General features: G+C 39.1%; 1 protein-coding gene across 1 annotated transcript in view; it reads left to right on the top strand.

Moving 5' to 3' along the window:
* The window catches only part of LAMA2 (laminin subunit alpha 2), a 590,097-nt gene that overhangs the window by 390,021 nt on the left and 186,449 nt on the right, over positions 1–13,627 (top strand). The window contains 4 exon segments of the mRNA XM_042456962.1: positions 2,729–2,800; positions 2,803–2,822; positions 8,348–8,584; positions 13,148–13,291. Coding sequence (XP_042312896.1) covers positions 2,729–2,800; positions 2,803–2,822; positions 8,348–8,584; positions 13,148–13,291 — 473 coding nt within the window.

The following is a 13,627-nucleotide window of genomic DNA, read 5'->3' as shown; positions in this document are numbered from 1 at the left end:
AATAATAATAATAATAATAATAATAATAATAATAATAATAATAATAATAATTTTAAGTAAAGTAACTCTGTTTTAACATAAAGCAGTGGCATGTGTTGACTGAGTATCCTATGCAAAGTCAAATGTTGAAAGCATATTGGCCTACAAATCTTTGTATACAATAATGGGCTATATGTCTACTGAGCCAAACATATGGGCAATGTTGACAGCTTTGACAGCAGTTTTTATTTTGGGGGAGGAGAGGAAAGATAGCCCCTAAAATTCATTCTTTCCCCACAAATAAAATACAATAATAGGAATTTTGTGTGACAAATCTGACCATCTTCCTAGTCTACTTTGATGATGATAAGAATGCATGTTTCTGGATGTGAGGAACATCCCCCCTGAGATGCACTGGTTCTCTGAGAAAGAGGGTATGCTCAATCATTCTTAGATGAGTAGATTTCCCCTTTTGGTACTGGTTCCATTGTGTGTCTGAAAATAAATCTGTCTGAAACAAGTGTCTCTCAATATAATAAATCCTAGAGATATTTTGATTAAAAAAAATAGAAGGAAAGAGGAGAAATATGACATTTGAAGAGCAAAAGTATGTAATCTATCTCTAGAATTTCTGCTTCTCTTTGGTTCTGGGATTCATTTCCTAGAAAGCTATTTTGAATAAAAAGGCCTTCATAATAGCATATTCGTTAAACTTTTGAATGAAAGACAGTTTAAAAGGAAATCATACTGAAGTTTGAAAATTCCAGTCTATTTGGGGACTTTATTTATTATTTAAAAAAGTTATATCCCCCCTGATATCATGAGATTGAAGGGTGGCTTACATGTAAAATATATCAACAGATTCAATCAACTTCAAACAATAAAAAATAATTTAAATAGACTAAAACATAGTAAACAATTAAAAAGAGGTAGTGTAGAGGAATGTTTATAACCATGTGTACCAATATGTGGGAGAAAAATCAGTTAAGCCCCCAAGGCTTTAGCAAATAGTGATGTTTTTACCTGGAGGCTAAGTAAAGTGAGCGAGAGAGCCAGCATTGTGTAGTGGTTTGAGCACTGAACTACAGCTCTGGAGATCAGGGTTCATTTCCATTCTCAATCCCAGAAAAACATCTGGTAGGGTTGCCTTAGAGTTGCCATAGGTCGGAAATGACTTGAAGGCACCCAAAAACAAATAACATGAGTATTGGTGCTGACTGGGCCTCCAGTTACATTCCACAGTCAGGGTGCTACAACAGAGAAGGCCCTTTCTCATGCCTTCATACAACATATTGACCTTACTGGGGAACACATTGAAGGGGCCTCCCAGTAGATCAGGCAGGCATATATAAGATCCCTGCTAGGTCAGATAGAGGGCTAATTCCCAGAGTGCCCAAACAGATGCCATCAGGGAAAAGGATATTATTTTAGCACTCCAGAACTATGGAACAGTTTTAATTTCTTTCCCCTGTGTCCTTTCCCTAGTATGAATCTCTCCCTTCCTTGCTTGACCAAAGCTGATCATTGCTCCATTTTGAAAAACCTAAGCAGAGGAGTTTATACATACTTGAATTGCCCTGAATTTGAAAAAATACAAAAACAATAACTCCCATCTTTTCCAGCATCATTTAACAATTTGGGTATACTGTATGCTTGTCTACTCAGAAGTAAATCCTGTTAGGCACAATGAATCATACCCAGCGAGTACAGAATTGCAGCCTAATTTCCTCAGAATATGTCTAAAATAGAATATTATCTTGACATTTCATTTTTTTATCAGAGGAGGCAGAGATGCACAACTGGAATGCCAAGAGTAACCTGGACACATGTAATAATGTAATAAAATTTATTCGGTCTTTCACCAGTATAAAAAGAAAATCACACAAATAGCATATCAGTATAACAATAACAGGTTAAAATACAAACTAATAGTAGACTATATATGTACAGTATCCAAACAAATCTTTCTACACGGTAATAAAATGTCCATTTGTCAGTTGAGGGCGCAGTTTACAAACAATATAACAAAATTTAGCCACCTTATGGGATACTATAGGATCATTGTTATCCAATAGGAGGCGTAAATAGAAGGAGTCAGTTTTACCTGGGAATTTACTCAGTAGTGGGCTAATCAGTTGGTGACGAATGTCCCTATAGAATTGACAGTAAAGGAGAACATACTCATTGGTTTCAACAGCGCCCGAGCCACAAGGGCAAAAACGAAATTCAAAAGGTGTTTTTTTAAATCTACCGTCCAACATGGCCGTGGGCAACATATTGAAACGTGCCAAAGTTAGAGCCCTTCTAAACTTCGGGAGAGTAACATAGAATAGATATGGAGCTGGGGAGGGGACCAAGACTTGAACAACTTGGACACATGAAGTGAAGTTAGTATCATTGCCAGATATGTTGATTGAAGGCTCTGTGAGGTCTGAGATTGGCATGTCAGGATCTGAACATTGCCATAACTGGTTGCAAAATCTAGCACTCTGGTTGCAAAATCTAGCTTTTCTCCTGGAGAAGACCCATAGGAACTGGAGTCTTCTAAGTTATTATCCTCCCACTCCCCTGCAAGAACATTATGTGAATGACCTTGTAAAGAGTTATGTATCCAGTATAATAACAAGTGTAAGTCATGCTTTTTTAAAAACAACAGCAACACATTTGCTTCTCTTCTTCTCTTTCTTCTCGTCATTCTTCCTCCGAACTGTGAGTGTGTTCCCATCGCGGTAATAATTTGACCCACACACTGGCCGTGCATCTATCCCTCCCAACACTGTAGGACAACGATGTGACAAATGTGCACCGAATCACTGGGGCCATGAATTACCAGTGGGTGCAAGGTAAGTAAATTTATATTTTCTCTGTGTTTCTTGCCTTTCGTGCAGTGAATCACTGTCGAGGCTCAAGAACCCAAGGACTGGAACCAATGGTCATTTCTATAGTATTCTAAATTGAGTTTCTTTGTGAATATTGGCATTGATTCAGGTGATGGGACACACGTTATCTGAGCTGGACGTCTTCTTTGGGCAAATACAGTGTATAGACGCACACCATACATTCGTTATTTAGAAAATATAGTTGAGTCAGAAGAACAACCAGTCTACGTTGGACATCATTTATCCCTTCTCAAAGAACTAAGGCAAAGCAAACATCAAGTTAATCAGATTTATTAAATTGGTTTCCATGCACTAATTTGGTGTAAAATGTGAACTCAGTTCATGTAATTAAATTACATTCGGCCTGAGTCCAAATGTTAGTCCCACTTGGAAACAAACCCAGCATCAATGGCAGTTTACAATGGGGCCTTGGTACACACTAGGGTTTGGTTCCAAGATCCTATCCCACTCCTGTGGAACCAAAGTCAATGGGTGCTCATGTCCCTATATATACAATGCGTAGTAAAAGTGCACCTTGTATAAATGGCAAAAATCAAGCTTTTTGTTTTGAAAGCCATGAACGGTTGAATGCTTGGATGCAGAATCTGTGGATACAGAGGGGCACACGTACTAGTTCCTGACTTCCCAAATGAGCTTTGATTTAATAGGTCCTTAGCTGCAGCTAACAATACAATTAGTGTTTGTGTCTGTGAGCAATATTTGAACTGCATTCTGGCACCAAAATATTTATGTATGTACATGTACAGTGGTGCTCGGGTTAAAAGTAATTCGTTCCGCGGCGCTTGTCGTAACCCGAAAAGCCTTCGTAAGCCGAATTGCCCATGCGCTAATGGGGAAAAGCCGCGTTTCGTGCGAAAAAGCGCCGAAAAAGCACCAAAAATTTCTTCGTAACCCGAAAAAACATTCGTAACCGGAACATGATTTCCAATGGGATTTTTCGTATCCCGAAAATTTCGTAACCTGGGTATTTCGTATCCCGAGGTACCACTGTACTGTATGTATTTTTGATTCATATCCCACCTTTCTCTCAAGATGGGATTTTAAGACCTCAAGGGCAGAGATTTGTTAAAAGATTTGTGAACTCAGGTAAGCCCCTGAAAGCAACAATGGTAACTGGCAGCTCTCATGTCAGTGGGTTGAGAATCTGCGTGGGTGTTAATCTGTGCTAAAGGACTCTACAAGATGCCAAACCTTGTTTGGGAAGTCCCAGGTTCAGCACCTGGGAGAGCTCTATGCCACCTCAGTGGGCATGGAAGCCACCAACCACGGCAGGGAGATAAATTAATTTTCAGTTAAAATAGCTGCAGTTTCAACAAAAAAAAATAAAGTGGAGATCTATCATGGATTTCCCCCATATGTGTGGTTTCTGCTACTGCTGCTCGCTCATCTCCCTCCTCAGTATCCAGAAAGTTGTTATAACTAAAAATGGGGAAAACGAATGTAGTATCCAAGCAACTTGATGTAGTTCTCAATGGGGGGAGCGGGCAACAAAGTTGCTCAAGAGGGGTTCAGTCGGAGGCCTAATCCCCTCCGTCCTACTACGCTTCCTACTCAGATTTCCAAACTTTTTTCAGTCCTGAAGGAAAGAAAGGCACCTGCAGTGCCCCTTGGTGTGTGAGTGACCATCTCTTCACAACAATCAGCGAGCTCGGCGCGACTACTCGCTTCCTCTTATACATTCCTTCACCACACGTCAGCTTTCATTTCTTAATCTTCAATACTCACATATGTGCTTATGTAAATACTTGCCATATACACAAGAGATGAATGTTGTCTGGTGACTTGAGAGGAGCAATAGCATGTGTGTGAATGAAATAAAAATGAAAGAGCATGACTGTGTATTGTTGGTGAGTATTGTATGTATGGGTGACTGTGTGGTGAGACAGTTAATTAAACTAATAATAAATAATAATAATATAATAATAAATAGGATTTATTTATATAAATAATCACTGGGAATCCGGGTGGGCTTACAACAGAGATAATAAGACGGTTCCCTGCCCTCAGGCTACATCTAAAAAGACCATGACACAAAAGAAGAAGGGAATGGTGGGGGGGGGGAATCAGTCAAAGCATTCTTCTCTCCCTCTGAAGCATGTATAAGAAAATTTACACATGTGTTAAGTATTTAATTTATTTAATAAAACTGTTCTAATTGACATATATTGTTGCCCTTATAGAATGTTAAAAATAAATACATGAATATGCAATGAAATACACTAGTAAACAAACAAAGTATTTTTTTCATACACCACATTCAGCTGGGGGCTGGGGGGCATTGATGCTGCATGTAGATGTAAAGGGGGAATCACATGGATAAAAGTTGTGAGAGCTATAATGCAATAAGTAAAAATTGACAGCAAGGCACCATTGCCTTAACCAGCCAGCAGTGGTGCTGGGGATGCATTCAGTCTTGACATCATGGACTTATTCATGTAGTGGTTTAACATCGGACTACACTCCGCGACTGGGTAAAATCCCTGCTTGTCCATGGGAAATCTGTTTTGTGACTTTGAGCAAGTCCACTTATCTCAAGTAAGGCAAAGGCAAACCCCATCTGAACAAAGAAAACACCCCATGGTAGGTTGGTCTGTCCTCACCATAAGTCAGAAAGGGCTTGAAGGCACAAAACAACAAAATAAGAAATTTTCAAATTTTAATTGGTGCTCATCATTACACCATTTGGTAATTAGTTCTGTAAATAATTGCCTTTCCTGTGAAAGATTTTGCTTTTGCCTATTCGAACTAATTAAAAGGTGTTTCCCAGTGAGAGTTGTAGCTAAAACTCATGTTAGGGGAATTTTAACTTAGTTCAAAATTGAGAGGGGGCTGACTACGAAGACCCTAGAAACAGTTTTCCAACTGAGGGGCCAGTGGATCCAAGAAATGATGCAAGGCAGAAGCTCCAATTAAAGTAGTTTTATTTAAAAGGGAAAATCACACAGCATTGCACTATCACACACTTATACAGTCAGGCAGAAAATCAGGGGGTTAGGTTTGGAAATGGTTGAGGCAGAAACTAATGGGAGATACTTACACAGCCAAGACTTACTTCAGGATCCAGTTGGTTGAGATGGCGTGGACTCAGTCATTCTGCAACTGCTGAGTGAATGACTTGGCTGGAGCATCAGAGAGCTAGGGACAAAATGTCCCAATGAACCCCCAACTCACACCGAGGGGAAGTTTTCCAGGAGTTTTAAGGGCAAAACTAGCTGCTGGGAAAAGTGACGAAATCTTCGCCTCAAATCTATGACACATGAATCAATTCGTACACACAATTTTCTTCTGATTTTGGGGGTGATGGTGCTTCCATTAGCAACTCCAGACTACCTATTGGGCTGTCTGAGGGTATTGTTTCTCAGAGATCTCATGAGGCTGACCTCATCTGAGTGTAGTGCCTATATGTCCCACCACTTTGGGATAATGGTGGCAGGCTGGCCGGGTCCACTGAGGTCATGTGGAATATCACACACACCCAATTCAGAAAAATACACTGTGGCTAACAGAGTCATTGTGGTCCAGTGAACACAATACAGGATTTGGATGAATTGCCACTCCTTTTCTGTACTATAGGCTGGATTGAATGTTTGAGGACAGTTACATTTCTCTTTTCCAAGTGCCTGTTATTAGAGTAAGAAACAGAAAAGACTTTCTCTTCAGAATGTACTGAAAATGACTGTAATCAAAGCTATTAAAAGTCCTGAACAATGATCATTAACAGAAACATAAAGGGGTTTAATTTACCATTTGTTGTGATTTTCTTCAGTGTGATTACCTGAATGCAACCAATCAGATGCTACTGTGCTCTCTTTTAAAAGGTGTTTTTCATGGTTGTTAAAATCAGTTAATTAATGCAAGAATTTATTTTCTCTTTAGTTGTAACGCCTCTCCACAAAACCTCTGGTTCTTTCAGCATACAGATCACCAAGCTTCTTGCCAAACCAGCTTAATAGGGGTGAAGACCTGTTTCCAGCACTGGATCTCTCCTATCTCTCCTTGGCCTTGTCTATATTGAGTTGCATTAGTATGGCAGCTGCTACGGCACTCTCTAAATTATAATGATATGTCAGCCAAGTCTCCCCTTTTAACGCCATTGGAACTCATTTCTCCAAGGCAAGGTGCGATTGCCTCCACTCCACTTCAGCTTTTAGTGGAGCCGATTTCAGAAGCCCATCATAATTCACTGGCAAGGGAATTGCATGAAACTGCCTTCTTGCAAAACAAACATTACATTGATTGTTATTTACTCTGCATATGGTGAACAATTTGCCCAGTAGGCTTATCTCTGGCATTACTCCCTGTGCAGGCATACAGCTCCAAACAGATTTTAATTCTTTGACTGCATGGCATCCTGCCAAGCAATATTTAACTATTGTAGTCCCAACTATAACAGTTCAGGTCTGCACTACCATAACTAAACAACAGATCTGTGGATCTTACTCTTTTTAATCAAAACTGAGGTGTAATATATTCTCTCTGATGAGGTTTTGATATAAATCGTGCTTCCAGCTTTTTCTTCTAGAACCTTTCCACTTTGCTTATAGCCTCACCCAGGACCAAACAGTCTGGATCTCGTGGGGGGAAAGACACTATAAAAGGTTTGAGAGACAATTTCTGTACATTTTTTGTTGTCCCCTCTCCCACTGGCTATTTTTCGTTAGGAGGGACTTTTTCTTCTCACAGGAAGAAACTTGAAAAGAGACCCAGAAGGCCACTAACCTCAGAGAACTGAAGAAGCCAAGGGGTGCTACAGGAAGAGGGGCTGTCTATTTTGCAGAATAGACAAGCAGTCTATTCTACTTGTATTTAGATACTGTACCATATATTTCTCACTCTTATAAGAATGTGAACATTTACATATCTTTTTCTTTCCATGTGCTTCTTTTCTATCATTGTTCCATCGTTTCTCTCCTGTATAGCTTGCAACATTTTTCCTTCCTTTATGCATGGAAATGTATGTGTCTTTTTGCACATATTTTTTTCAGTGCTTATGTGCATCTTTTCAAATTATGCTTTTTGGTCAGGCACATGTTTTCATGTACATTTTCTTCCAAAGCAAATTCCAAGATGCAAGAGGCAGTCCATACTGTGGTCACTCTCAGGAAGTGCAGACACTATCTCTTAGCATACATTCACCCCAGTTTCTTTTCCCAAAAAATGTCTCATACTTAGAGAAAACTTTCTCTACAACAAAAAACATTCATTTGCTTTAAAAGTTTAAATAGAAAACATCATACAGTAAATTATGGTTACTAATGTTGTGGACATTTTACTCACACAAAATAATTGCTTAAACAATTAATATTAAATACATTCACAAGCAATATTTTTTTTGTTTTTTTTGTGGAATTTGGCGCACTAATAATTTGAGAATTCACTCTACCTAAAAGTGTTAGAAACCTAAAATGATGATGATGATGATGATGATGATGATGATGATGATGCAGCATCTTCCCTTCCTGTTTTAGGCTTGTGACTGCAGTGTAGCTGGATCCCTCAGTTTCCAGTGTAACCCTGATACTGGTTGTTGTTTCTGTCGGCCACAATTTTCTGGAGATAAATGTACTGAATGCAGGCTGGGATATAGAAACTATCCACAGTGCATTGCCTGTGAATGCATGGTAGCAGGGACCGAGCCACATTCTTGTGATTCAGAGATGGAAAAATGTTCATGTTCAGATCATTCAGGACAATGCACTTGCAAGGTAAGAAAGGTTGCACTCACATGATATTTATTTCTGTTGCTAAACTGTCTCCACTGTAGCTAGATTTAGATTATAGGTTCAACTAGCCTGTCCAAACATATTTAATCAAATGTCCTGTTTATTCGATGAAAATAAGGAGCCAAAATGTTGAAATGGTTTGAGGACTCTGGGAGACTTTGGGAGAGAGGGTTCAAATCCTTGTTTAGCCATCAAAATCCACTGGGTGTCTTTGGACAAACCACATTCTCTCAGCCTCAGAGGAAAACAGTGAAAAACCTCTTCTGAATAAATCTTGCCAGGAAAATCCTCCAATAGGGCTACCATGGGTTAGAGTTAGCTTGAAGGCAAATAATAACAAATAAGCATGACATGTCCCCAACCTGGAGCCCCTGTGTTTTGGATTACAATCCCTATCATGAACACTGTCATGCCAATTTGGGGTAATGAGAGCTGTAGACAAATACTGTTATAGCCGTACCAATATTTAGTAAAGTCTGCTGAATTCAGAAGGAACCTTCAGTTAGCTAAAAATAAAGCCACATTAGCTGCATACAAATGAGTAAGATGTTAACTATGTCCAATTCTAAATCCTCTTGTTTCTGGGTTGTCTCTTAATGCTAAACAAAGGGTCCTAATGAAATAATGTATTTTGAGATAGTGTGCATCCCTGCTTAATACCATGAGATAATTAAAAATCTAGAGAATCCCAGTTGTTAACTCTCAAAATAGCTGTTGAAATAAGAAATGTCACCTTTGTATTATTTCTCAAGAATTCTAAAAACAAAAGAGAGAGAGGGGGGGGGGCACTCCATACAATCACATGCCTTTTAGCCATCTTGTTTATATATTCTAAGTGATTTTCTATGGAGCTTGCTATTTACCACAGTATTAAGCATTTACTTAATTGGGTTTGAAATATGGTGACCATGAACAAAACCTTACTGATCAGGATATATGTAATCAGAGATAATACTTTTCATTCTTCCTGGTAATAACGATCTGAAGAGCTTTTAGTCCTGACTCAGCAGGCAGTTCGGACAATATGAGTCTACTTCTGTACTATCCTTTCCAGGTTTTAGAATTACTATTACTGGAAGTTTGCCATTAATCTGGAATAATTTCACTCTCTAAAAATACTATTAAACAATCTAGGTGTCAAAAACATTATTAAACAGTGTAGTCAGTCTATGTGTCAGCAAATCAGAAAATAAATCTTATAAAAGACTAATGAAAAGGTATTTCATTCTGGGGCTTTGTTACACTTTAACTGTCTAATTACTTTTTTCATCTTCTCTTCAGCAATTTTTGCATTTAATTCTTCTCTATGTATAGATGAGAAATGATTAATCTGAATTTTACTAAGAAGCTTATCCCATGACATTTTAATTCTGCTTACCTCTATCCAGTTTAAACATTAATTTGGGTGGTATCCTGATGCTATGAGACAGTTTCTGCCACCTAATTTGCTGCCCAAATACAGCCTTGGTCCATCCCTGCTTCCAGGAGTGCTATGCCAGCCATTTTCTCAAGCCGGAAAACTCCCGAATCTGAAAAGAGCTGGGAGGAGCGGCTCTGGAAGTGGGGGTGGACCCAGGATGTATTTGGACAGCAAATTAAGTGGCAAAAACCATCTGATAACATCAGGTTGCTGCCCAAATTAAGATTTAATCCAGATAGTGGTAAAATGAATTAAAATGCCATGGGATAAACTCCTAAGAATAGACTTCTTGATAGTAGTTCAAAAATGTTTCATGGGCGGGGTACAGACCGCCGCTTTGCGGCGGTCTGCCGCCACTGCCAGTAGGTCCGCAGGGGAGCCGGAGCCTTCAGACGGCCCGACTCCCGCGCGGACCGAAAAAAGAAGCTCCAAAATGGAGCTTCTTTTCAAGTCGCGTTTGCTACGTCACAAGCGGCGCGACACGTCTGGACGCTATGCGTCCAGTACGTAAAGATGGCGCCGGCCATGTAGAAGGGCCGGCGCCATCTTGTACGGACGGAGTCCGTACTAGGCACAGGGGCGTCTATAAGAGAAAGCCCTATGGACTGTATAGAAAGCCCTATGGACTATTTTGTTATTTAATGTGTTTATTGTCTTATTCCTTTGCCTGAGTATAACACAGTTGCTAACAGCCTAGAACCCTTATTGCCATGCTCACACTATTTTTGACTCACTTATAAGAGAGCTTTCTTAATTCTGTCAACCTCTAAGTCTAATTCATGACATTTTGTCTGTAGTTGTCCTGTTTGTTTATGTTTTTCTGCTAGTTTTGGTCAAATGTATACATCTAATCACTCACCTGTAATTACAGGTTTTTAGTTTAAAACTATCCCTCCTATACCATCTACTTGGTATTTTAATGAACAGTTGTTAAACAATAAATGCCTAAATGAGGGTGCTAAAATCATACTTTGAGATTATTTAAACTCCTGATATGGATTATAGGATTGTTGAGGATGCTATGAAGGCTACTTTTAGGGGTGTCATAGTAAAATAAGATTAAATACAACATAAAAATAAATTGACATGTATGAAGAATCTACAAAGTGATATAGAAATGGAGAAAACATAATTTCATCATTTCAGATCCTTTCAACTTCTGTTTTGCTTTATATGTGCTAGGAATGATTCAAGTGAAATAAGAATCCCTGGTAATGTAATGGTTACTTGATGAACAATGTTGTTGTTGTTATTAGCTGTCTTCTAGTTAACCTTGACTCATGGTGACCCTGTGAATGAGAAATCTGCAAGATTTCTTGTCTTCCTAGCATTATTGTCTTTTCTAACTTTTTAATGGTATATTCAATAATGAAACTGTTTCAGCATTTTAAATTAGTCTTCAGAGATTTGTAACTATGACTTCCCTGTCCATTGGTGACCTCTTCAATTGAGTCTATCCATGTGGCATGCAGTCTTCCTCAATTTCTACTACTTTCTACCTTTTCCCAGCATTATCATCTTTTCTAATGAGTCATGCCTTCTCATGATGTGGCGAAAGTATGACAGAATCATTTAATCATCTTGGCTTCTAGGCTTAATCTTTTCAAGGACCCATATGTTTATCTTGTTGGCTGTCCATGGTATCATCAACACTCTTCTCCAGCACTACATCTCAAATGAGTTGATCTTCTTTATATCTACTTTTTTTCACTGTTCATCTCTCACATGCATACCGTACATATTGATAGGGAATCAGTACTTGCCTAAAATGAGTGTTTCTGTTTTAAGAAGTTAATCATTAGTTAACTTCTATTAACTATTTAACAAGTTGTTCACAAGCACTGTATCTCAAGAAGGGGCATCACTAGGAGGCTTGGAGGGGGGTGCCACACTAGGTGACACCCTAAGCAGGGGTGAAAACACTGCTCCCTGAACATCTGCCTTTTAACAGAAATGGGCTTTGCATACACCTGCATCCCCTTAAAACACTGAAGAGATAGTGTGAGTGGAACGAGCTCAATGGGAAGAGAAAGGAGAGACTCCATGGTTTTTAAAAAATAAAAATAAAAAATTAATTATTATACTTACATTTTCTTTAAAAAATATCACATCCTATGAAATTTTCACTTTAACCCCATGACACAATGCACACACACACACACACATACACACATTTAGGCTATGTGTGTGATATTGTAATTTCAGGGTATGCTAATTGTTTATGTCACAACTATTGTCATTATATTCAGTGATATATGGGAATTAAGATTTATGAGTAACACTAGCACATAAAACATTACTAAAGATTCTGTATAGTGTGGTATGGGAGGAGGTCAATAGGTGGGGGTGACACCATGGGTTACTGCACTAAGTGACACCAACCCTAGTAATGTCACTGATCTCAGATTTCTCTAGAAACTGTATATTTTCACTTTCAGTCAGGATCAACTATGGGTTTCTAGATGTTGGACTGCAACTCTCACCAACCCTAGTTCACATAGCCAGAGGGATCATAGCAGTTGCAATCTAAAAACTTCTGAATCGGGATGCAGTTGCCCACTCTTGATCATTTGGTACATTTTTAAAATGTTCTTTGTATATGTTCTTGTTGAGTGTCTTTCAGTCATTTCCAACATATGGAGACCCATAGACAAACATATCACAGGGTTTTCTTGGAAAGTTTTCAGAGGGGTTTGCCACTGCCATCCACTGAGGCTGAGAGAGTGTGACTTGCACAAAGTCACCCAGTGGATTTCCATGGACAAGCAGGGATTTGAACCCTAATCTCTAGAGTCATAATTCGATACCCAAACCATCACACCACACTACTCTATGTACTCCTTTGCTGAAGCTGCCTATTGATCTGATCCAGTATGATGCAGATTTCACATTAAATTGCGATCACAACCCAGTTGTAAGCTTCTTTTTTAAAAAAGGACAGCAGGTAAGGGAAACATTTTTGTAAGTGCTTAAATTATTGCAGATATTAAGTTTTATTCTGCAAAAGACAGCATGTTTACCACATATCCATCCTACTTTAAGAACCTTATTGTGATAGCCAGGCTTGCTGTGTCTTTGTGTGTGCTGTATGTTCATTAAAGCCTTCTCTTCTGTTTCTACAATAGATGAATGTGGAAGGTATCTACTGTGACAGGTGCAAACCTGGCAGGTTTGGACTCTCTGCCAGGAATCCACTTGGCTGCAGCAGCTGCTACTGCTTTGGCCTGACATCGCAGTGCAGTGAGGCAAAGGGCCTGGTCCGTATGTGGGTGAGTAAGGGACTATTGAGCCATGTAATATGATAATGTTGTTTCCTGCTGGTGTCTTTTACTCAGACACAGGGATAGTAGTAGGAAATATGTGTGTATGTCTGTGGGGGGGGGGGAGAATTTCAGTGATTTCCCCTTGTGTATTTCAAGAAGCAGGAGCAACATCATGTTCTATTAGACAATCAGGGCCAAACATTCACCAAAAGTCTCAGATAAGATAACAGATGTCAAGCTCCAGAGGAAAGCTATTAAAACCTAGGAAAAAGCAATGTAGTCAGGTCAGGGGAAATTGTCATAGAATCATAGAATCGTAGAGTTGGAAGAGACCACTAGGGC

This window comes from Sceloporus undulatus, chromosome 1 (assembly GCF_019175285.1).
Source record: "Sceloporus undulatus isolate JIND9_A2432 ecotype Alabama chromosome 1, SceUnd_v1.1, whole genome shotgun sequence".
Lineage (NCBI taxonomy): Eukaryota > Metazoa > Chordata > Lepidosauria > Squamata > Phrynosomatidae > Sceloporus > Sceloporus undulatus.
The sequence above is the reverse complement of the archived record's forward strand: the minus strand, read 5'-3'. Positions and strand labels throughout refer to the sequence as shown.